At 40.6% G+C, this 24,779-nt stretch overlaps 1 protein-coding gene across 1 annotated transcript in view; it reads left to right on the top strand.

The window, feature by feature from the left end:
- The first annotated feature begins 817 nt into the window (after nucleotides 1-817).
- Nucleotides 818-24,779, top strand: part of ABCC10 (ATP binding cassette subfamily C member 10) — a 28,448-nt gene continuing 4,486 nt past the window's right edge. The window contains exons 1-18 of the mRNA XM_015818487.1: nucleotides 818-978; nucleotides 2,307-3,678; nucleotides 5,865-6,092; nucleotides 8,106-8,262; nucleotides 9,039-9,175; nucleotides 10,259-10,338; nucleotides 12,014-12,185; nucleotides 12,843-12,941; nucleotides 13,571-13,760; nucleotides 15,260-15,331; nucleotides 16,583-16,774; nucleotides 17,980-18,112; nucleotides 19,848-20,031; nucleotides 20,707-21,050; nucleotides 21,176-21,345; nucleotides 22,234-22,394; nucleotides 23,116-23,369; nucleotides 23,638-23,783. Coding sequence (XP_015673973.1) covers nucleotides 818-978; nucleotides 2,307-3,678; nucleotides 5,865-6,092; nucleotides 8,106-8,262; nucleotides 9,039-9,175; nucleotides 10,259-10,338; nucleotides 12,014-12,185; nucleotides 12,843-12,941; nucleotides 13,571-13,760; nucleotides 15,260-15,331; nucleotides 16,583-16,774; nucleotides 17,980-18,112; nucleotides 19,848-20,031; nucleotides 20,707-21,050; nucleotides 21,176-21,345; nucleotides 22,234-22,394; nucleotides 23,116-23,369; nucleotides 23,638-23,783 — 4,252 coding nt within the window. The remainder of the gene's footprint in view (nucleotides 979-2,306; nucleotides 3,679-5,864; nucleotides 6,093-8,105; nucleotides 8,263-9,038; nucleotides 9,176-10,258; nucleotides 10,339-12,013; nucleotides 12,186-12,842; nucleotides 12,942-13,570; nucleotides 13,761-15,259; nucleotides 15,332-16,582; nucleotides 16,775-17,979; nucleotides 18,113-19,847; nucleotides 20,032-20,706; nucleotides 21,051-21,175; nucleotides 21,346-22,233; nucleotides 22,395-23,115; nucleotides 23,370-23,637; nucleotides 23,784-24,779) is intronic.

Genomic DNA, 24,779 nt, shown 5'->3' with positions numbered 1-24,779 from the left:
GTTTAGGAAAGAAATCCGGCTTTCGAATTCCGGCTCAGCTTCCCCCCCACCCCCATTATGAATGAAGCGGGCGATATGAAGGGAAGTGAATCCTCCGATCCATAAACACGGAAAGTGTGCGTGTGAGCTGTCTGTGCCGGGCATATACGGGTGGCTTCGATTTCTTGGCTCGTGGGAGTTTTGCCTATGGGTGGTTCAAAGTCTCCCTGGCGACCCCTCCTTTAACAGCTGGCTGTTTGCTTCAGGGCGAAGCAGCAGCATTTGTAACGTGCAAAAGCATTCTGATCAAGGCAGTTTTAGGAGCCCCCGGCAGAGCGGAGGGGGAGAAACCGTTTTTACGTCTCCTGTAGGAACGACCTTGGCTGATGCCGGAAAGCTATGCAGGGGAGGCTATCATGGAGCTGGTAGTTAGTGGATGGGAAGCCTTGATCCTAGTGGCTTAAGGGTCTGGTCTATGTAGGTCTCTTGACAGCAATATGGTTTGCTACCGTTTTCCTCCTAAATATTTTTTTTCAGCTTTCTGATCTGTCTTACAAACCCTACAAACCTGTCACTTAAAGGGTATAGTATCAAACCAAACTGGGCATCAATCCTTAGGGTTTGCGGAGAGCCTTCATTTCTCCCAAAGTTTACATTTACATGTTTATATTTGTTTAGCAAATTCATCAGTCTCACATCATCAGAATGTGACTCTAGGCGGCGTAAAACCAACAACAGTTAAAACAATATAATACTTGCTTCATATTGATTTATTTGGTCTTTTTTTTCTCTTTAGGAATTGTTTTCCTTGACTGTTATATTTTTTCTTGGAAGTAAGATGGAAGAGGTTCTGGCTGATCTATGTGGGACTAGTTCCATAGATCCACTTCCTCTCTGGGTTCAAAGCAATGTTGGACACTGTTTTAACCAGCTGCTTTTAAATGTGGCTCCTCATGTCATCCTTGCTGTAATAAGTGCCTGCTACATAGGAACACCAAGGTACCTTGGAGTCTCTAAATTAACTCCTCACTCATAAAACAACATGTCTTATTTAATTTTAAATAATTGCATGCTGCTATCTTCTATGCTTCTACTTCCCTCTCCGTTTCTTGTCTTCATTCATTCATTCATTCCTACAGGTAGTAGTAGTAGTAGTAGTAGTAGTAGTAGTAGTAGTAGTAGTAGTAGTAGTAGTAGTAGTAGTAGTAAAGTTGGAAGGGACCTTGGAGGTCATCTAATCCAACCCCCTGCTCAGGCAGGAAACCCTATACCATTTCGGACAAATGACTGTCTAGTCTCTTCTTAAAAACTTCCAGTGTTGGAGCATTCACCGCTTCTGGAGGCAGGTTGTTCCACTGGTTAATTGTTCTAACTGTCAAGAAATTTCTCCTTAGTTTTAGGTTGCTTCTCTCCTTGATTAGTTTCCACCCGTTGCTTCTTGTCCTGCCTTCAGGCGCCTTGGAAAATAGCTTGACTCCCTCTTCTTTGTGGCAGCCCCTGAGATATTGGAACACTGCTATCATGTCCCCCCTCGTCCTTCTCTTTATTAAACTAGACATACCCAATTCCAGCAACCGTTCCTTATATGCTTTAGCCTCCAGTCCCCTAATCATCTTTGTTGCTCTTCTCTGTACTCTTTCTAGAGTCTCAACATTTTTTTTACATCGCGGTGACCAAAACTGGATGCAGTATTCCAAGTGTGGCCTTACCAAGGCATTGTAAAGTGGTATTAACACTTCACGTGGAATGACAGAGATTACGCCATTTAGCCTCCCTTTTGGGGAATCTAATCCATACCGATCATTTTCCTGCATATTGACCCCTCTGTCACAAGAAACAGAACGGAACTTTAAAACTACTAAGGAGACAGAGACAGAGACAGATATTCTTAAAAAGTGCTCATTTTCACAGGACTCTCTGGGAAGTTGTCTCAGACTCCAGATTGTTTATGCAACACAGGGGATTAGCTCTCAGGGAGTAATTAATTTGGCCACAAACAAGATCTATTAACTAACATTTTATGTTAGCTAAATGATCATTTGTATGGATTAGAAAATATGTGTGACATACTTACCTGTCACCCCACCACATCACCCTCAGTGTACCCAATTATATATCTACACAAATACAGTTTAAGAGATTAATCATTCTTTTTTCATTAAATAATGTTCTCAAAAAAACACACCAGAAAGAGCAGCTTTTTGTCTGAATCATCATTCACTTCAGAAACTGGAGAAATATACCATTTCGAGAATAAGGGGGGGAAGAATATTAGAAGAATACTAATACCAATTTAATGCGCTTTTTTTTTTTCTCTCCTTTATTAGGTCTTTCGGCTCACAATGTTCATACAGACCGGGGTGGAAATGCAGAATTGCTGCATCTTTTGTCCTTGCTGGTTTGTCCATCTTTGATATAATCCCAGCAATCCTTTGGCCACAGAAATTGGATCCTTTCTGCCTGAAAGTTCTAACAAGTGGCACAGCTGCACTGGCATGGCTTACTCACAGCCTGGCACTTCTTGCTCTCTACAGATCTCCATACAGTTTCAGCCGTGGTCCTGCAGTCCTACCGATCCTCGCCTTCTTTCCAGTCCCATCTCTTATTATCACAGTGGTATGGCGCTGCCAGACTGAGTTGGGTGAGCAGCCTCTTCAACTTGCCACAGCCCTCAGACTCACCATTCTCTGCCTCCAGTTAGCTTTCCTACTTCTCTGTCTCATTGGGTATATCATCCCTGTAGGCAATCGGCAGGACATTTTCTCAGTCAATGACCCCTCGCAGCACGAACCCTTGATCACAACTTCACAGATCTCTGAATCCACTTGGGAGACAGTGGCAGAGGATGGAGAGAGCTGGCTTTCACGCTTTTCATATGCTTGGATGAACCCTCTTATAAAGCGTGGCTACCAGTGGAAGCTGAATAAGCCACAAGATGTCCATCAACTCCCTCAACAACTGCAGGCCAGCAAAGTCTGTGAACGCTTTTACTCCTGTTGGCTGAAAAAGGCAGCTCTTGGTTCAGAAAATGAAAGGATGTCTTCCACAAACCATTTCTTTGCCAGACGCGACGTAGGACAAAATGGACTTCCAGCAGGTCTTCAAAATGCTCCCAAACCTGTACATCTCCTGTCAGTGCTACATGCAGCTTTTGGCCTACGTTATTATGGTCTCGGCTTTCTGAAATTGGCTGGTAGTCTCTTGGGATTTTCTGGGCCTCTGCTTTTAAATCTGTTGGTCAGTTTTATGGAGTCACATCAAGAACCTCTTAGCCATGGAGTGTTGTATGCACTGGGACTTTTTGCAAGTTCCTTCCTTGGTGCCATTTTACGTAATCAGTTTAATTATGAGATAAACAAAATTATACTTACTGTACGTACTGCGGTTATTTCAGCCATCTACCAGAAAGCTCTCCGGGTAAATGGAAGTAGCTTGGCTAGCTTCACCACAGGTGAAATTGTCAACTTTATGAGCACGGACACTGATAGACTAGTCAACTTCTGCTTTAGTTTCCATGAACTGTGGAGTCTTCCTTTTCAGTTTGCTGTCACTCTCTACCTTTTATATCAGCAGGTAGGCATAGCCTTCCTGGGTGGACTGGCTCTGGCTGTGCTACTTGTGCCCATTAATAAAGTTATTGCTAATTGCATCATGGAGAAAAACAAGGAGATGCTGAAGCACAAAGATGTACGGGTCAAGGTAAGGTGAGAATTTATGGCTTTGTAATTCTTCCAGTGCATGCATATATGCTCATCCCACTATTCCCTTTTGGCGTAAACTACATTATACAGAGTGCAGAAAAAGAATGAGAAATAGTGGCCAAAAATAAGTAAGATTGGCTTTAAATTCATTAAGTATTATTAATAAAAGTACGTTAGGTAGTAGAAATAATAACTAGGTCTATATGATTTATCACGTTGCAATGATCTAACAGTATAAGCCAGGAGACATTATCTCAACAGGTAATGTGACTCAAAGACTGTCCTAGCCAGTGATAAAGGTCTACATTTGGTTCAGATAGAAATTCAGTATTCCAAGAGAAAGGGACATTGAAATCATCAGATCCACAGGTACACAATAGAACTCATGCCCAGTTTTATTCCTGAGGACAAGGCTTTAGGTAAAGCTTTCACTGGAGAATTTGCTAGGAGTAGAATGTGGTTCATGTTAATCAGAAGAGGCGCTATTCAGGTTTTCTGCTACAGGTCACTGAAATAGCTCCAGTTAACACTGAGCTCCTACATAAAGAAAATGTGGACTCTACAGAAAAAGCTTGCAATATGCATGTTTCTACTGGCCTTCCAGGTTCAACACATAAAATAGATTTACTCATAGAATTGGGAAATGCCAACTTCACATCAATGAACACCTCTACTTCACTCAAGAAATCCAGAGCTACTGCATCTCTAGTAGATCATGGTTCTGGAGATAATTTGTTATTGTTAATTACAAAGTCGTGTCTGACCCATCGCAACCCCATGGACGTTCCTCCAGGCCTTCCTGTCCTCTTAACATCTTCTGGAGTCCATTTAAGCTCACGCCTACTGCTTCAGTGACTCCATCCAGCCACCTCATTCTGTCGTCCCCTTCTTTTATTGCCCTCAATCTTTCCCAGCATTAGGCTCTTCTCCAGTGAGTCCTTCCTTCTCATTAGGTGGCCAAAGTACTTGAGTTTCAAATTCAGGATCTGGCCTTCTAAAGAGCAGTCAGGGTTGATCTCCTCTAGGACTGACCGGTTTGATCGCCTTGCAGTCCAGGGGACTCACAGGAGTCTTCTCCAGCACCATAGTTCAAAGGCTTCAATTCTTTGGCGCTCAGCCTTTCTTATGGTCCAACCTTCACAGCCATACATTGCAACTGGGAAAACCACGGCCTTGTTGGCAGGGTGATGTCTCTGCTTTTTAGTATGCTGTCTAGATTTGCCCTAGTTTTCCTCCCCAGGAGCAAGCGTCTTTTAATTTCTTTTAATTACAGAAGTTAATATCTTTTGTATGCAAAGTGTGTGCTCTACAAAATAGTCATCCCAAAGGGTCAGTCCAGCCCAAGGGCTTTCATATGTACATTGAAAGGATTGGGGATTCTGGTTATAATATCTTAGGCTATTTCCTAATTAGATTCTTCCTGTGGAATGGCTCTGACCTATTAATGGAAGGACATTGTTCTGTTTGCAACCTCCCACCCTTTTGAAATATTTATTCCATTATATTTCTTTGCAGAAATAAAGAACAGCTGCACAAAATCTTTTGGTTATTTTGGTTACTAATCCCTCCATCTTAAAGCTTCTCAGATAGATAAGCTCATTATTATTATTTTTTGTTCTACTAGCACCAGAAAGGAAACATGGTTTGTGTTCCCTTGTGCCTGATCCGATCAGCTGAAAGCTGCACTATACAGATGGTGTGGTCAACTTACGATTGATCACTCTTCAAAGTCATGAGAAACCCCCTCCCCAAAGCTACTTATGACATGGTTTCAAAGTTACAATGGGCTTGCAGACATATGACCACATTTTAGGTGCTCGGCAACCAGGCAACCAGCCAGCATTTACAGATGTTTGTGGCATCCCACAGTCACATGACTTATGATATTTTTGTTGAAAACCAGCATCTACTCAGTTTCCAGCAGAAACTACCCCATAGCAAATAATAGGTTTGTTTAACGACTGCCACTTTTGCTTAACGATTACCACAAAAGAGTTGTAAAATCAGATCAGTCACATAATGACCTTTCCAACCATCATGACTTAACGACTTAACAAAGATAATTGTCAGGCTCAATTACAGTCATAAGTTGAGGACTACTTGTAGTAGAAGATTCTGAGTACATCATGTCACTAAATAAACATACCAGCTTTGACTAACCAGCTTTCTTTTTATTTTTTTCAGCTCATGACAGAGCTCTTGTGTGGCATGCGAGTGATCAAGTTCTATGCCTGGGAACCATATTTTGATGCTAGAGTGAAGGCATGCCGAGCCAAGGAACTGAAAAGCCTGCGAGCAATTAAATACCTCGATGCTGTGTGTGTCTACCTCTGGGCAGCATTGCCTGTGGTTGTCTCCATTGTCATTTTCATTACCTATGTTTTATTAGGACACCAGCTGTCTGCCACCAAGGTAAGTGTCTTGTTGTTCTGAGCCAATCCCTCTCTTTGTTATTCTTGTTCATTTCTCTGTTTGGTGATTAGTTTGTCTAAAATCTTACCTTTGCATACAACAGAAGAACACACAAACACTATTTAAGGAAGCTAACACCAATAGAATACCTTATTTGTGTGCTTGACTGTAGTGTTTATAGATTACTAACAACACAAGGACTGCCAGTGGTTTATTATCTTATTCATCAACTTGTGACTCTAGGTACTGCCGTATCAGATATACAAAACTAAATATAAAACCATTAATCCAAAATACATATACCCAAATATTTTGGTGTTTGTATGACCCAACCATACCCAGTTTAAAAAATCATAAATATCCAACACTAATTAAAAGCTTTGTGATAAAACTGAGTTTTATGGTCTTCCGGAATATCATCAAGGGAGGTCACCATCTGGCTCTAGGATTCAGCTATGCTGTAAGGATGGAGTATAAGCTGGGAAACATAAAGCTCCTGGTCCCACTACTTTCAGTTGAGTAGAGGGACTCTCAACCACCAACTTTGCCACAAACATACCAGATGGGTGAGGTCTATCTGAAGGAGCTTATCTGCCAAGCCAGGTATACTAAATTCAGCATTTTGAATTGTATTAATAACAATAACGGAAGGGACCTTTGAGGTCTTCTAGTCCAATCCCCTGCTCAGGCAGGAAACTCTATACCATTTCAGACAAACGGCTGTCCAGTCTGTTCTTAAAAACTTCCAGTGTTGGAGCATTCACAACTTCTGGAGGCAGGTGGTTGTTACAGCTTACTAGACAGTGCAAAACCAATGTTATAAGGCTTCGGGGTCTGTCTTCTGCCAGCAGATGAGCTGTTGCATTCTGTTCCAAATTTAATTTCTGGATATCTTACAAAGGCAGCCCCATGTAAACCACATTGCAAAAGTCAGTTCTAGAGATAGTAAGAGCCCAGGTGACTGTTGTCAAGGCCTTATTCTCCCCCTCCTCCTTTCAGTTAACAAGAGTCATTAGTCTAGTAGGGCCTCCAAATCATGCCTATTCTTTCAGGATGAATGAGTTATTACCGGAGCAGACAGTAGACTAGGTAGTTTCTACACAGGCAACGTCTTAATCTCAGTTTGTTTCTTTTGATCTTGTCCCTTACATTGTGAGTTTGGTGAGGTGGAAATGTATCACTATTCCAAACTGTTAACAACCTCTCCCAATAGCTTTGTACATATATTAAAAACAGAGGAGAGAAAAATGAACTCTGCAGCACCCCACAAGTGAATAGTTTACCTGTTCAATCTCTCTCCAACCCTGGTACTACCTCAGGACAGACCAGAAAAACTGCAAAACAGTCCCTTGTACTGTTAGCTTTTGCAAGATACCACAATTGATGGTATTGAAAGTCACCAAAACTATCCAGTTTCTGTCCCATGCCCCTATCTGAATACTGATTGAAGTGGATCCATATAATCTAGAGTTGTTGTAGTTTACCTCACTCTTAATAAACTTTCCTAAAACGGTACGATTGGTGGAGGCCAGGCAATAGTGATACAAATTGGTCATCTCCCGGAGACACTGCCAATGTATGGAATTTGACATGCAAGACTGAATTCTATCTGTTCTGCTCTTATGTTCTAATTCTGTAAATCTCGAGTCTCCCTTCCAATCTGAGGATACGTTTCTAGCTCTAAATGTTATGAAGTGTAGTTCAGACCTCTTGAGCCACTTAATATATACATGTAAACAAGTCACAACTTCCAAAGGCCCAGATTTAGTGCTTTTTATAGTGTAGCTGGTGAGTTACAATTGTTGTTGTAGTTCCATTTGGCTACATTATAATATTTTCTTCTTCATTTAACTTCCATGTTCTTGCCACCCAAGAACAAGAATTCCTTCAGGTTCCAGACAAATATCTGCATTTGCTTCCTCTGCTTCATTTTCTGCTGTGTCAAGGTGGCATTGTATTAATTCGGTCAAATGCTAGGATTAACTCTCATTTAATCTTTTCTCTCCACTGTAGGTTTTTACAGCTTTGGCCCTTGTCGGGATGCTCATTCTTCCCCTCAATAATTTTCCTTGGGTGCTGAATGGGATCTTGGAAGCCAAAGTATCCCTAGATCGAATCCAGCACTTCCTAGAGCTCACAGACCAAGATCTGCATGCTTACTATAGCAGAGGTACAGCAATAGAGAAACATAGAGAAATGGTGGGATGAGACAGCAGAATAACAATAGAAATTATTGTGGTTTATGTGAAGTGAAAAGAGAGAATAGATGCTTGAGGTTCTGTTTGCTGAAAAAAAATGATACTAGTGTGATTAGCAACTTGGGAGCCAATGCAGTTTTCTATAATCGTTCATGCCTACTCTTCCTACTTCCACTGCTCCAAAAATCCTGAGTTCCCCCTTTTTCTCTTTTCTTTTAACCCGTGTTTTTAAAAACCAGCGCCCAAATTTTCTGAAAATTCATCTCTTATATAAAAATCTATTAATCAGGGCAAGCAAAATAAAATCTGTGTAACTGAACCTAATTTGCATTGTATGATTGAACATACATGTTCCTTATTCAAGGCAGGGAGCTTCCATGGGTAGCTCTGAAAAAAAAAATCTTGGATAAGGTATGTGTATCTGTGTGAAATCAATTATTAGGTGAAGGAAGACATTTAAGGTAGGTTTTTTTTAATCAATCTACAGTACGTAGCTTTCTTTCTGAGTTGATGATTCAAACTAGTGGTCTGATTTGAACTTATCATGTTCCATCAACCCAACTGTTGTGATTTGTAAATCATAGCATATGTTATTATGCAAACATATTGTTATGAAAATGAGTCAATAGGTTTTCATAAACTATGATTAAACAAAGTGTAACTGAATATAAGTTGTGAACCCGGTTAGTATATCTGTAGTTGTACTATTAACTGGAGATTTTATAACAGCTGTACTTTTCTGTTTCAGCTTGTCCTTCAAATCCATCTTCTGCCTTGGAAATGCACAATTCTACCTTTTCATGGTCCCCAGAAAGTAAAGAAAACTCTGCATCCCATGTACCAAGAGGAGGCCAACTTTTCATACAGGATCTGTTGGTGACAAAAGTCAGTAATTAGGGGGAATTATAAAGGCAAACAGCAGTCTAGGCCAGTAGTTCTCAACCTGTGGTCCGCGGACACCTGGGGGTCCACAATGTCATCACAGGGGGTCTGCAAAGGCTTGAAAAATGTTATGATTTAAGTCTTAAGTCTTGGGGGTCCAAGGCCTATGGCAGTAGTGGCGAACCTATGGCACGCGTGCCAGAAGTGGCACTCAGAGCCCTCTCTGTGGGCACGCGCACCGTGCCCTGGAGATGGCAACTGTCCCTCTTCAACCAGCCGCCTGCTAACTCGCCGAGGTCCCACATGGCCGGATGCATCCCAGCATGGCTGGTTTCCCTCCCCCCCGTCCCATCCCTCCTGGCCTCACATGCTCTCCTTTTCCCGGGCACGACCCACTGCATCGCCTCCTCAGCTGTCGGCCGGTTGTCCAGCTCAGAGGCGGCTTCTCTGAACTGCTGGGGGCGGGCTGTGGAGCCCCAGAGTGCGCTGGTCGATGGGCCGGCAGGCTGTGGCTGTTGATGGACACTGTCGGTCCCCGTGCGCTCGCTGGCCTCTGCGACAATGGCAACCCCGCCCTGCCTTGCCTTGCCTCACCCCTCAGGATGAGCCTCCTGCCCACTGCCCACCTGCCAGAGATCCCCTGGATCTCCCCCAACCCTGCCTGGCCCCCACAGGTATCCCTCCCCATGAGCAACATCGAGGTGACTACACCCACCTTGGCCACACCTACCCAGTCTGCCATGACCACAGCCACACCCATCCAGTGGGCCACGCCCACCTGGCACCTGGCGACAAATAAGTGGGATTTGGGTTGTAGTTTGGGCACTCGGTCAGTGATGGCACTCGCCATCACTGGCCTATGGCCACAAAAGGTATTTATAGGGGGTCCATGGTGAAGAAAAGATTGAGAACCACTAGTCTAGGCCACTCAAGAGAGGTGCCTTGCTACTTCCTTTTATGGAAAGAGAAAGGACATGCTATAAATGAATGAATGAATGAAAATGAATGAATGAATAAAAGTTTGCAATATAACAGAGCAAGACTAGAGGGTAATCTGTGAAAGTCTTGATGTTTCTTTCTTTCTAGGGTGCATTAATAGGGGTCATTGGGAAGGTTGGATGTGGGAAGAGCACACTGCTTGCAGCAATCACTGGAGAACTTAGCAGGTAAATAGTCAATCATACTCTGCTTCTTGTATCTTTGAACTCCTTGCATTATTTCACTTGTTATGATTCAATATAGGTGGTCCTCAACTTACAACAGTTCATTTAGTGACCATTTGAAATTACAACGGCACTGAAAAAAATGACTTATGATGACCGCTTTTCACACCACCCTTGCAGTGTCCCCATTGGTCACCTGATCAAAATTGGCAACTGACTCATATTTATGACAGTTGCATTGTCCCAGGGTCACTTTTGCAACCTTCTGACAAGCAGTCAATGGGGAAGTCAGCTTCACCTGACAACCATGTCACTAACTTAACAACTGCAGTGATTCACTTAACAGCTGTGGCAAGAAAGACCCCATAAAATGAGGCAAAACTCACTTAACAACTATCTTACTTGGCACCAGAAATTTTGGGCTCAGTTGTGGTAATAAGTTGAGGACTACCTGTAATAAATTCAGAATTTTTGTTTCCATAAATGTTTCTCAAATTTCTTAACTTTTCTAATTTGAGCACCTAATCTGGCTGTTGTACACTTCCAAAATCATTCAGAAGAAGTGTTTTGGAGGGAGGGGGGGAGAGGAATGGTAAAATGTAACCTGCCATCCCAACACAGGCCCCACCCCTTTTAGATAGGCATTGTGAGGTCTCATGCACATACCAAGAAAGAGATGGAATTTGTATTGCACCACCCCAATCTTTATTCGTTTTTACAAAATCTTATTCTGCAGATGTCTCCAGTTTGGAATTCAAAACCACAGCATCTCTCTACAATTCATTAAAGCAGCCACTTCTTTTTGCAGACATAATAGCAGTCAATTTTAAAACTGTGAGTCTGAAAAAAAGATGCTGCTGTTTTAAGAATTATTTTAATGGGCAGACTCCTTAAAGCATCAGCATCTGTTTTCACAATTATGAAAAGGCCCAAAAAAGGATGTGGCTATTGACATTACACTTCAAAAGATGCCACTGCCTTAAAGTCAGCTTGTTAAATGATTGTGATGCACAACTCTGCTGTTCTGTGAATGCAGGAATAGGTTGGAATTGCTTCTAGTTGTACCGATTACAATATCTTTCTTTTTCTTTTTCTTTCTTTCTTTTTCTTTCTTCCTTCCTTTTTCTTTCTTTCTCTTTCCTTTCTTTCTTCCTCTCTCTTTCTCTCTCTGAATATTACCTTTTTATCCCTATGTATTATGTATGTATATGCATAACTCAAGGTGGTGGATATGCCTAGTAAACCTGCCTATTTTTCCCCACAACAATTTGTGAGGTGGGTTGGGCTGAAAGTGACTGCCCAAAGAAATCCAGCTGATGTACATGACTAAGGAACGCTTAGAACTTATAGTCTACTCTACGGCTTTCTACGCTCAGCATCTTAATTGCTCTACTGAACTGTTGCTCTCTTTCCTAGTGGTCTTTCATCAGCAACTGATCAAGTTTGTACTTGGTCTGCATAATCACAATAGCACTCTGGTAGATTAAAGCTTCTTCATCAAAATCACGTGACTTGGCATGATGGTACCCAGTATTTCCATAATTGAACGAAGGTTTTTTGATCCAGGCAATTGACTTATGCATATATTGCTGAATGTAAAGATTAACCAGCCCCATTGTCCATAATCATTTTGATAGCTCGTTTATGTGCCCTTTCCTCATTGCTGATATGCTTGTAGTCAAGGTGAACAGGTCTATGTTTGGGATTTGGAGAAAGGATTTGGCTTGGCTGCTCAAGAGCCCTGGATCCAGTTCACCAGCATCCGTGAAAACATCCTCTTTGGGAAGGAATACGATGCTCAATTTTATCAGGAAGTAATAAATGCCTGTGCTCTCTCTGATGACTTGAATGTGAGTATTCTATAATGTAAACAAGTCCTGTAGGTTCTTCAAGGAAATTAATTAAGCAAGAGTTACTTAGTGCCACCAAAACTTGCTTTGAGCCCGAGTCTCCTACACACGAAGGAGCTCCTCCATCCCCCCCCCAAAAAAATATGTAAGCGTTTTAGTATGTCACTATTACAGTACAGGTATTTTCAATTTGCTTATATACTCATACTATGGTGGACAAATTTGTAGTTGGTTTGGTAAGAGTTGCACAAAATAAATTTTTCCCATATGTGGCATGTCAGAAATTAGAGGGAACAGTGCTCAGGAGCAACCATATAGCAGGGAAAAGATTGTTCCAAAGGGCAGGAGTTGCTACGTTAAGTATCTCCAAGGTTTGATTCATTTCCTGTGTCCCCCCCCCCCGCCACCCCATAATGGCAAGAGATTGTAGCATTAGCCTGTGGCAATTTGCTGCTGGATTTTCATTCATGTTCTGTTAAGAGTTGAGGATAGCAGAAGAGGAACACATGACATATGTGACCTTTGGCCTATGTGTTGCATATTCATATGATGGAGTTATGAATTAAGGAACCAGGAGTTTTGAATAATTGTCTTTATTTCAATGCATCTATTTAGCAGCTGTTAATGTTAATTATAATTTATCTATTTAACTTCTAGATTTTGCCAGCAGGTGATCAGACAGAAGTGGGTGAGAATGGAGTCACCCTCAGTGGGGGACAGAAAGCTCGTATTGCACTTGCTAGAGCCATTTACCAGGTATATAAAGGACTGGATGAATGTTATTGTCCTAGGCAATCTGTCCGTCCGTCCGTCCGTCCGTCCGTCCGTCCATCCATCCATCTATCTATCTATCTATCTATCTATCTATCTATCTATCTATCTATCTATCTATCTATCTATCTATCTATCTATCTATCTATCTATCTATCTATCTATCTATCTATCTATTCAGTTTCTATAGCCATCTCAGTGAAGTCACTCTGGGCAGCTTACAATTATCAAACTATAGAACACTTAAGAGAAACTATTATTTGGATGGTTTTATTGTTATAATTAATACATACAGTAGCCGAAATAGTTAACCAATAGTAAAGCCAAGAAAGGTGGCTCTTAACACATTCAGAGCCCCAGGCCTCCTACCCTGCCAAGTTTTTAAAGCCTTACAAAAGGCCAATAGGGTTGAGGCAATTCTAATCTGCTAGGAAGAGTATTCCACAAAGAAGGGGCTACAATAGAGAAAGGCTGTCTTCCAGTTCCCAATGGTCAACACCATTTGGCTGACAGGATCTGCATTACGCTCAGCCTGTTGGATCAAATTGGACAGGTAGAGATTTTATACAATTCTGGGTGGGAAAGGGCTCAGACATTATCACTGTTTTCTGCAGGAGAAAGAATTATACCTTCTGGATGATCCACTAGCAGCTGTTGATGCAGATGTAGCTAATCACCTTATGCAGAAGTGTATCCTAGGAATTCTCGGACACAAGACTCGGATTCTTTGCACCCACAGAATTGAGGTTTTGGGAAATGCTGACCTGATAGTACTGATGGATAATGGCAGAATCCTCAGGGCAGGTAAAGCCTGATGCCCTCTACTGTCCTCTTTGTCTAGGGCTTGAAATACTCACCTCAGGAAAAGAATTCAGAACGTGAACCAGACTCCTGATTCAAGCTGGGAGCTTTTTACCAGCTTATCGAGAAAGATCAATGGTTCTTTCTCAATTGCAATGGCTCTTAAATTGCTTGGAGGACTTTTCAAATTTTGCTGCATTGTAAATTCCAGCAAAAAGCTCATCATCAATAAGTACAATTAACAAAATTGTGCGCAGATATTTAGTAAAAAATATTGGATTAAGAGAGACTGTTGAATTAATTGCTCTAAATAATAGTGAATTTGCTTTCATATTCATAGCAAACATACCCGGTATAGTAGAGAAAGGGACAAAAATAGTGCTGGGGAGCCAATAAAATTAAGAAATGCATAAAAAACGTAATAGGTGCAACAGGAAACTGAGATGGATGTTTATTTATTTTTATTTATTAAATTTGTTTGCCACGCATGTCGCTGCAAGACGACTCTGGGCAACAAACAACATCAAAATAAAGCCATAAATATATATATACAAATGTACCAAATCACAATAAAATTGCAATAAAACTACAGGTTATAACTGTATTTTACTGAATTAGGTGCTACAGGTAATGACTTTTCTAAATTTTTGGCCTGATTATGGATTTAAATGCTTAATGAGCAAATGTTCCTTAAAAGATAAAAAAAAATCATTATTTTATAAAAATTAAAACAGATCATAATCCAATGAGTTTTGTTTTTCAATAGATGCAGGATAATGAAATGCTATTAAGAAAGAAGCAAAAGTGGAGGACTATAAAGTTTTTAAAAATAATATTAATAAAGGTACTGATGTAACAAAATAATCATGTATGCATGTAAAAAAAAGTGCTAATAAAGCAGCTGAGCTTTTAAAAAATTATTCACAAATAAAGATGAATTAGTATAAAGCAGAGCTTCTGAAGCATGAAGAATAACTTGCTCCTGAGCAGCCAAAATCAAGCCTTGTTTTTTTTTTGAATGTACTATTATTGTTGGTTGCACAGTCATCCAAATGTTTAAACTAGATTTAGCATTTTTATCCACCTATCAAGTCATTCCCAAGGACCTGGGATAGGCAGATGTTGTTTGATGGTGTTAAGAGGCATTGTCACAGAATGTAATCTATTCCAAGCAAAGTTGCCTGTTGCAATTGATCGATAATGATTTTGTCAGTGCTGAAGGCACTCAAGTGGTGCTCCAGCTGTTCAGGCATTGCACCCAAGATGCCTATTACTATTGGTACTGGGTAAGGCTGCTGAAAATGTTCGTATTTCCTTTCCATCAATAAACATCTGCCAAACCAGATTCTTTTTTCAACAGAAGGAGACCTTCTGTTTGCAGAGAAGAAAATCAAATTCCAAACGAGAGTCTACTCTAGAACTTCAAGCAGAGGATCAAGCATTGCAATATTTCATTCTGTGCAGAACATGTGCAAAGTAGCAAAATCTTCCTATTTTTCTAGGAACTCCAACAAACATTCTGCCATTGGTAGAAGCTGTCCCTAATCTTGGAGCAATGAGAAGGAAGGACACAAGTAAGTACTACCGGTAGGCGTTTTCATTATCGTACACAAATGGGTTTGTTGAAATCAGTTGGTCAAAACAATATAAGGAAGGAATAGAGAATAAAGCTAGGTTAGAATTTTTTTAAAAAATGGAACACAATTAGGTCCACAAGATAGGTAAGCATACAGGGTTTCTTATTTGTCTTCTTTCAAACATAATAGTGGAGACAGGAAACATTAGCCCACCCTTCCTCTGACCTGGTGCCCTTCAAATGTGTTGAGATTGCAGTACTACTGCCAGAATTGCAAACCAGTGTAGCCACCTTGAGAATCTTCCTAGCACAGATGGAGAAAGCTGAGCTAATAAGTCTTGGGGATTTCCCAAATAAGAAAAATAAATATCTACGTGCGTATAAGATACTTGAACATTTCTTTGGAGAGGAAACAGAGTTTCAGATATTTTGTCCTCTTGAAATCATGTGGGGAATGAGAGTGCCCTCTACTTCAGCCATATCCTCTGCTTAATACAAATTTAGGAGAAATATGTGATGGATAGGAAGTAAGTATGCATGGCCTCCCAGGAACTAAAAACTTTCAGAAACATTCAGTTTCACATTGATGAAACTGAATGTTCATATCATTGATGAAAACAGAATTCTGTACCCTACATGTTTTGTTACTTTGTAAATTAGATGAAAATATATTACAAAAATGCTTCAGGTTTTGCAGAGGGAAAAATACAATTAGTAATGCTGGTAGATACTAATGGTTCTGCAAAAGCCATGTTCCATTAGTGCTTATTACTGAATTGGTGTGCATTTGAATAAAGTCTCAGGAAGAAAGTAATATGGGTTATAAACTAGGGAAATACAGTATGTCTGCACTAGTAGCACAACAGAACACCAAAGACATCTGGATCCTGTGTAATAATAATAGATATTGAATTGACCATTATCTGCAATAATTTTGGTTATGAGTTTAGGAATAACCAGTTATGATTGTCCTTAGAGAAAGACAGGCTATATATTTCAAGAAAAAAATGACTGGCAAAGGAATAGAATTCAGGCATTTGTATCAAGATCTATCCATCTGGACATCTTACTTGCTGTCTACATTAAAGGGCAGATGGTGGTTTGCCTCTGAGTAATAAAATAGGATTAAAGCTCTACAGAAGTCATAAGAAGTCCTCAGGTTTTGGGAATGGGTGCTTCCAATCGAGAACCTAGAATGACCTGTTATTTTTATTCCTGTTTCCTGTTATTGTTATTCCTGTTTCCAAAGTAGTCACTGAATGCAATGAAGCGGAGGAAGTGGAGCATGAGGAAGAAGAGTCAATTCAACTAAACCATTTTCCTAAGCGGGAGGAAGAGAAAAAAGAAGGGGCAGTGGCTTTCAAGGTCTACAGGGCATACTGGCTGGCTGTTGGCAGCTGCCTAGCATTGTCCATACTCCTTTCACTGCTGCTCATGCAGGGTAAGCTTATAACATTGCTCCTTCCCTGTTCAGGTTTCTCTCTGCTCTTGATTGCTGGCTATTTCTCAGCAATTCGGAATCTTTAGTTCAAAAAAAAAAATGACATCTTTATAAAAATGTTGGCATTTTGCATCAATTTATGAGAATCGTTGAAGACCTCATTGTTCTTCCAGATGTTGAGGACAATGATTTTGGAATCCCCCTCCCCCCCTTTTTTTTGGGAGAGAGAGAGAGAGCATGTATTTTGCTTGGTTTTGCTTTGGGGGGGGGTTGTACTTTGCTTTTCTAGTCAGTTGCCATTTTTTTTTAAATTTACAAATTAAATCAAATTGGTCTTTAATTGTAAGCCACCTAGTTGTTTGGGAGTTGAGTAGACTATAAATTAAAAATAACAAATAGATAAGCCACATATCAAATAGACAAAAAACTTGTAATTCTCAAGTTTGAAGTTTCTTGTTTTAAAGATCAAGAATAAATATTAAGCCTTTGTGGTAACTGAAGAATGCTAGTGATTTACTGGCAGTTTTTGTATTTAACAGTGAGCTTTATAATCTATAGCAGGGGTCCCCAATCCCTGGTCCGTGGACCGGTACCGGGCCGCAGCATGCCAGCAACCGGTCCGCACAAACAAAAAAAGCCCCATCTGCACGATGCAGGCAGCACACAAAACCATGCCGCCTCCAGTCCGCAGAAAAACGTTTCACCACAGAACCGGTCCCCGGTGCCCAAAAGGTTGAGGACCTCTGATCTACAGTGTAGGAAAATTTTGATTATCCAGCCACTTTCCAGGGAACCCATGAATGATTTCCTGTTATCTGAGCAAGTTTGAATAAGACACAGGTTTCCACAAAGTTCCATGTAATTTAGGAAAAGGTTCTTACTAAAATTTAATTTTCATATAAGGCAATTTATTTATGGCATGCCCATATATTTATTACTGTTGCTTCTATGCTATTTAATCAAACAACTCAAAGCCACTTACAGAGTCTTATAATACAGCTAAAAATAACAGTAATTATTTTCTAATAGGGTCTACTCAGCACTTATTCAGTTTGTAAAGCCACATTAAAAGTGCTTTCATTATATTAAAATTGACAGGAGGAGTTGCTTTGTGGTAAGTTCTCTACCTCAAAGTCATGTGGATAGGCTTAACTTTTGTTTGAATAAATAAAGTCTCACTCACTGACAGTTACCCATTTCTGCAGCTTCTAGGAATATTTCCGATTGGTGGCTCTCAAACTGGATATCCAGCCTACCTCATACTGAAAATAACTCCATCAACAGCTTGGCAGCTCTTCCTTCTTCAACACTGCTGCTCTTCTCCCATGAGGGACTCGTGTACGTCAATCAAAGAACTTGGCTACATTTTATTGGATCTGCTCACTGCCCAAACATACATGCTATTGAATCAGATTTTTTTCTCTTTTTTGGCACATCTTTTCTGTCCTCTCAAACTGCCTCTGGAAAGTAGGAGTGAATTGGGAAATGCAGAAGATGTAGGAACAGGGAAAACCTCGGTCACAGGAGCCCCTATTACACAGAATATGGAAGGACCCATGCATTTTTTTTTAGCAAATACCTTCTGAAGGCATTTCTTGCTATGATTAAGAAGCTGAATATTACTAAACAGCTGCTGAGCTGTATATAGACAGACTAACCTGCCGGGGGAGGGGGCAAGAAAATTTGCTGAAACCTGATGGGAAGCAGCATGTTTTCAGTGGAGGGGATCGGAATGACCAATCACTCTATAGCAGGGCTTTTCAACCAGTGGTACGGGTACCACCTATGGTACATTGGTACCTGGCAGGTGGTACGTGACCATCCTAGAAAAGTGGTAGCGGGGGAGGGGAATGAGTTGAACCAGTGGCAGCATTGCACAAGCCTGAGCGAGAGATGACTGGAGCTGCAGGCCTGACAGGGCTCAGCGGAAGCGCCAGGATCAGTGCTGCTTTCCAGCTGATTGGCGCTTCAAGGCTGTCAGGGCTCAGTGGAAGCACTAGGATCAGTGCCAGGCTCCAGCTGCAGCTCAGCGCTGATCCTAGCACTTCTGCTGAGCCAGAAGAACCGCCGATCAGCTGGAATGTTGCAGCATCTCCAGGGTCTTGTGATTTACATTCAGATGCTTGGCAACTGATTCATATTTATGTCACAGTGTCCCAGGGTCATGTGAAGTGACCAAAATCTGCTGCAACCACCCAGCAGATGGGTGGAATAAAAACCAAACACCCCCCACCCCACCTCCGCTGCCAATCCTCAACAGAAATGCTCACAACAATGAAAACCTCGGACAGGAGGAAGAGCGCCGCCGGGCGGGCAGGCAGGTGTCTTGCTCAGCTGTGGCTTGGGGGGCACTTTTTTCAGTGCCATTGTAACTTCGAACAGTCATTAAGCGAACTGTTGTAAGTCGAGGATTACCTGTACTTTATCACTTTTTTCCTTTTTTGGGGGGGGGTCAAGTTTTTGACACCTTGCTAGGCAACTATGGTACTCGGATATTGCCATATCCTAAAAGTGGTACAATGGGTGAAAAGGTTGAAAAGCCCTGCTCTATAGCAGTGTTCCTCAACCTTGACAATTTTAAGGCATGTGGACTTCAACTCCCAGAATTCCACAGCCAGCAATGCTGGCTGTGGAATTCTGGGAGTTGAAGTCCACATGCCTTAAAATTGTCAAGCTTTAGAAACACTGCTCTATAGGAATCAAGTAATCATGCTTCTATTGGATTCTTTGATTTGTTGCAAGTTCCCCTATAAACAGTCTTCAAAGGTAGAAAAGATTAGAGAATTTGATTGGCCAAAACGTGAGCTCATCCTCAGTCCCTGAAGTGAATATACTCAGGTGAACGTAGAATTTCCAAAAACTTCTAGGCCTGAACCTAAATGCCAGACTGATAGAAAGGCACAGGTGGAGCAACTCTTCCTTCTCACAGTGACTGAAAAGTAGGACGTGCTTAGTGCTGTTGGTGGGAGGAAGCACCCTTCCTGGGAAAGTTATTGCATTTGATCAAAACAGGGAGGGAAGCTGACCTGGAGGAGAAGTCCACTTTCCCAACTGGTTTTACCTGTCTCTTCAGTTCCCCAGTCTTGAGCTCCATCTCTTCAAATGGCACTTTGAACGTGAACTTTTACCTGACTGTGTACGGCTGCATTGCTGGGGTGAATTCAGTCTTCACCATCCTGCGGGCCTTTCTCTTCGCCTGTGGCACCATCCACGCCGCAACTGTCATTCACAACCGACTGCTTAGACGGGTGATGAAGGTAATGTCCCGGGAGCCCTGTTTGGGAAAAGGAGGAAGGAAGGGTGGAGGATAAAAACTGAGACTTAGAAAAACGGATATTTTTTTTTTCCAAACATGTAGATTTTTGAAAATTAATTGTCCTGTTATTTTACATATGGTAGGAAAACATTAAATAATAGGATCGTTGTATTATAATTATACAATATATTAGCTCTACAGTTCTGTGAAAAAGTATTTGCCCTTTTGGGAATTTTCTAAACGTTTGCTTATCTCAGAATGTTGTCAAGAGCTCCCTGCAGCTCCTGGTGCAATATAAGAAATAAATAATTGAAATAATTGATTTTAGTAGGCAGCAAGACTTTTAGAAGTGGACCTTAACTTAGATATCTTGTTTTTAGATGAGTTTAATCACATGATCCCCCCCCCTTTGAATCGCAGTCTTTCACATGATCCCACAGACTTATTTGACCATTGCACAGCAAATGTTGTTTAATAAATACAAGTATAAAAAGGGACCTTATAGTCCTATTTCATGGGGATGTTGTTGCTCTTTTAAAAAAAAAATAACATGAATGTCCTGTATGGGATTGCAGAGAGACTAGAAAGAATAGCATTGTAGTACATTAGGATACTTCTAATACATTCTAATATTCCAAAATCCCTTAGCCTTCTGTTTTTTCTTTTCTATTGTCAGGCTACCATGACCTTCTTTGATACCACGCCAATAGGCCGTATTCTTAATCGCTTCTCTTCAGATCTGTACTGTGTGGATGATAGTCTTCCTTTCATTCTCAACATCTTCCTGGCCAACATCTTTGGACTGCTGGGCATGCTGGTGATGATAACCTATGGGTTGCCTTGGATTGGGCTAGTCTTACTGCCCTTGGTGGCCATCTACTACTCCATCCAGCTTTATTATCGACGTACCTCTCGTGAACTCAAGCGTCTCTACAGTCTCACCTTGTCGCCTATTTATACTCATTTTTCAGAGACCTTGACAGGCCTCAGCACTATCCGGGCAACCAGGGTGACTGGCAGGTGAGCTTTTCTCTTCAGCTGGTAGAAGTGTAAATTGAGAGCTCACTGAGAGCTGTTTTAAAAGTTGGTAAGAACCACATGAGAAATTCTTCCTAATGTTAATCTTTGGGCTGAACCCAGTCTAGGTTTGAGACAGAGAATCAAGAACGCTTGGAACTGAACCAGCGCTGCCGTTTTGCCAGCAACACGGCAATGCAGTGGCTAGATATTCGGCTGCAGATGATTGGCGTTGCTGTGGTTACTGCCATTGCGGGAATTGCCATCATCCAACACCAGAGGAAACTGGGTGATCCAGGTGAGCTATGGAATTATGGACTCTGCAGGATGCACCATCGTCTTATGCCACTTCTTTCTTTAGTTCAGAATATTGTTCCTTTCATTGGTATTAGATATGGATTCTGGATTTTTCTCCCTTCTCTGAAGAAAGAATAATAGTACCAAGAAGGCTGAAAAAGAAATGAAAAGTATTTTTTGCTCATGCAATCAGCATGCATTTTATGTGTAGGCAGGCAGGTGACTTTTCTGTTCCCTTGTCTTTCATTTAAAGGAAGAGAAAAATAATATTGCAGCCAAATGAAGAACAGGTGAGAACAGGTGAAGTGCAGTGAACTACTGGAACCTTTTTTTCAACATGACAGGCTTCTCTTTCTAATCATCTGTATAAAGTTAAACCGACTGTCTTAAGCCCAGGGTACTTTTCAGTGATTCAGTGATCCAATAAGGAAATCACATCTTACAACCGTAATGAAGCTGTAAGTCATGACAGTCATCAAGTGGGTCACCATATGACCCGGCCCATTTTTATGACCTTAAGAACAGAATAATGATCAGCGCTTTTGATTTTAGAATATTAGGAACCCTGTCTGGAAATACTCCTCTCTGAAGATACTTAAAGGTATTTAAGGTAGATGAATCAGGATGTTTTTTCAAGCAGTGAGCATGTATCCAAAAGGAAAGATCAGATTCTGGATCACTATTTCTAAAAAATAAAAAAAGTGATACTAGTGTCAGAATCACTTCAGCAGTTCGAAGGAAAACTTTTCTATACATGTTGGCATTTTTCTGCCCTTCGCCTCATCTTGGAAGATGAATTACTGTCTCTTACCACCACTAGTTCTCTGCTTCCTTATCTGAGATGGTAGCTTTCTGTTTTGTTTTGTTTTGCCTTTTTTTGCCCCTCCAGGTCTTGTGGGTTTGGCTCTTTCCTATGCTCTATCTGTTACAAGCTTGCTGTCAGGACTCATCACCAGCTTCACTCAGACAGAGACCATGATGGTGAGCGTGGAACGGACTGAAGAATATGCAACAGAAATTCCCATAGAATCTCAGGAGGAACTGCTTCCGGTAAGGCTGCCTTCTTGTTTTGCAGCTCTAAAATCATTTGAGTGATTTGTTTTATCTAGGTGTAGAATTTTTGATTTCATATAATCCAAATGTAGTGATTGCTTTGGTCTGTCTTTGCTTTTATGGTGTCCTTGAAAAAGCAAGTTGGTATTCTTGAAGGACCATAAAGACAAGGTGAAGGTGAACTCAAATCTCCAGTATCTTTTCCATTCTTCCAAAGTCACTTTGTTTTAATTAGTATAATTTGGAGTCAGAGGAGGGGGAAGGGAGGGTAAAAACAGCCACACTGAAGAGGGAAGGATTTCAATTAATCTCTTCATGCAGATTTCCTAGGTTCTGTCGAGTATCTTGCATGAAGGATGAGTCTTGGCAAATTGCTGAACAGCCCAGAAAAGTAGGGTTCCATTCTAGGAATGAAGCTCACGCTAGGAAGGAAGACGATGCCATCATCTTGAAGACTGCAACAAGAGCAGAAGTTCAGTAGAAAAGTAGTTGGGGCCAAGAGGGCTGGGGAGCCCAGTCATCTCCCATCAGATTATCACATCTAGAGTGGGAAGAGCTCAAAATAACATTTGCAGTAATTCATTACTACATGGTATTCCATGATTTGATTTGCTGTATTTCTGCATAATATAATTACATATTAAGTAATTGATCAGAAAAAAATGCACCATGGTAGCTTCCTCTGCTCATTTCTAACATTGTTTTTTCTTCCTTCAAGGTTGCCCCAAACTGGCCAGATAAAGGGCAAATTGAATTCCAACAAGTAATATTAGCCTATCGGCCAGAATTACCCAATGCCCTGGATGGTGTTACCTTCACTATCTATCCTGGGGAAAAAATAGGGATAGTGGGACGTACGGGCTCTGGAAAATCCACTCTCTTCCTGGCCCTTTTCCGCATGGTGGAACTGAGAGATGGACACATCCTGCTAGACAGTATTGACCACTGCTCTGTAAGCTTGAAGGAGCTAAGGTGAGTCATTTTCAACAATAGTGGCTCAAGGTTCTAGGGGTTATTAGTCCTTCAGCTGTTGGTACCATGATTCTCAAGCTTAATCATGCGTAAACTTTGCTGTGACAGATTAAACCACTTAAGTCTGCCTCAGTGTGTGAATGGTGATGCCAGTGTTCCTCAAGCTCTTTTGCATCCATTTGAGAAGTCAATTTAAATGAGATAGCAAAAGCATTCTTTAATGTATCAGTTGTGTGCGTGTTATTATTTCCTGCTGTCTTCTTTTTAGATCTAGATTGGCCATAATTCCCCAGGACCCTTTTTTGTTCAGTGGGACACTCCGTGAGAATCTAGATCCCCAGCAGCATCACACGGATGATGACTTGCACCAAGTTTTGGAGCAATGCCACTTGCACACATTAATTGCAGAGATGGGTGAGTCTTGCTTGGGATACAAAAAGGAGCTGCTGGAGCAAAGGGCATCAGAAGCGTAATAAACCATCCTTCAGATTTTGAGGTGTTGGAAAACTGATCAGAGTAGTAAAAAAGAAAATACTAATACCCACAGGGTTGGAGATTCTCAGGCTGCCATAGAATGATACATCTGGGGCTTAAGAAGGTTAATTTTCTTCAGAAAAATGTATCAAGATGGTGTTGGATGGAGCCAAAATAAAAAAGGTCTGAAGCTAGATCTTCTTCCTACTTCTTCACCCTTCCCTCTTTTCCTCTTGGTCCCACTCTTTCCATAGTAGACAAGCAGAGGGACAGATTGTTCTTCACAAACTTGTTATCATGTCACAAATGGGGACTATTTTCTTTTGCCCCTCATGTCCAGAAATCTGATCATTCACGAAGAGCATAATAATAATAATAATAATAATAATAATAATAATAATAATAATAATAGTAGTAGTAGTAGTAGTAGTAGTAATAATAATAATTATAATAAGAAAATAATTCTATTGGACTATGTTGGGTGATCGGAATGGTGTTGTTGATCCAATGAAAGATTAGAAGACTTCTTTGAAAGTATTGACTCAAGAGTGAAGAAAGTGAAGGAAAAACTCAAGTGTAAAATTTAAAAGAAAATTTTTTACAAGATGTTTTATAGATGGTATTTAGATGTATTCTAGTTTACAGCTTAAATGTTGGAGATGGATAGATTATATTTAGAGAAAGTATGGAATGAATAAATGTCATATAGTTTTTGAGTAGATATTATTGTTTTAGATTAGAGTTAAAGTATGTAAATATTGATTGTATTATGTTTGTTTAGTTTAATTGTTATTTAGATATGGGATGGGATGTGTTTTAACCCTGTATTTTTTAATAAAAAAATTAATATAATAATAATAATAATAATAATAATAATAATAATAATAATAATAATAATAATAATAATAATAATAATAATAATAATAATAATAATAA

The sequence above is a fragment of the Protobothrops mucrosquamatus genome, unplaced genomic scaffold (assembly GCF_001527695.2).
Source record: "Protobothrops mucrosquamatus isolate PMUCROS unplaced genomic scaffold, P.Mucros_1.0 scaffold750, whole genome shotgun sequence".
Lineage (NCBI taxonomy): Eukaryota > Metazoa > Chordata > Lepidosauria > Squamata > Viperidae > Protobothrops > Protobothrops mucrosquamatus.
This window is presented reverse-complemented; position numbering and strand designations above follow the sequence as displayed.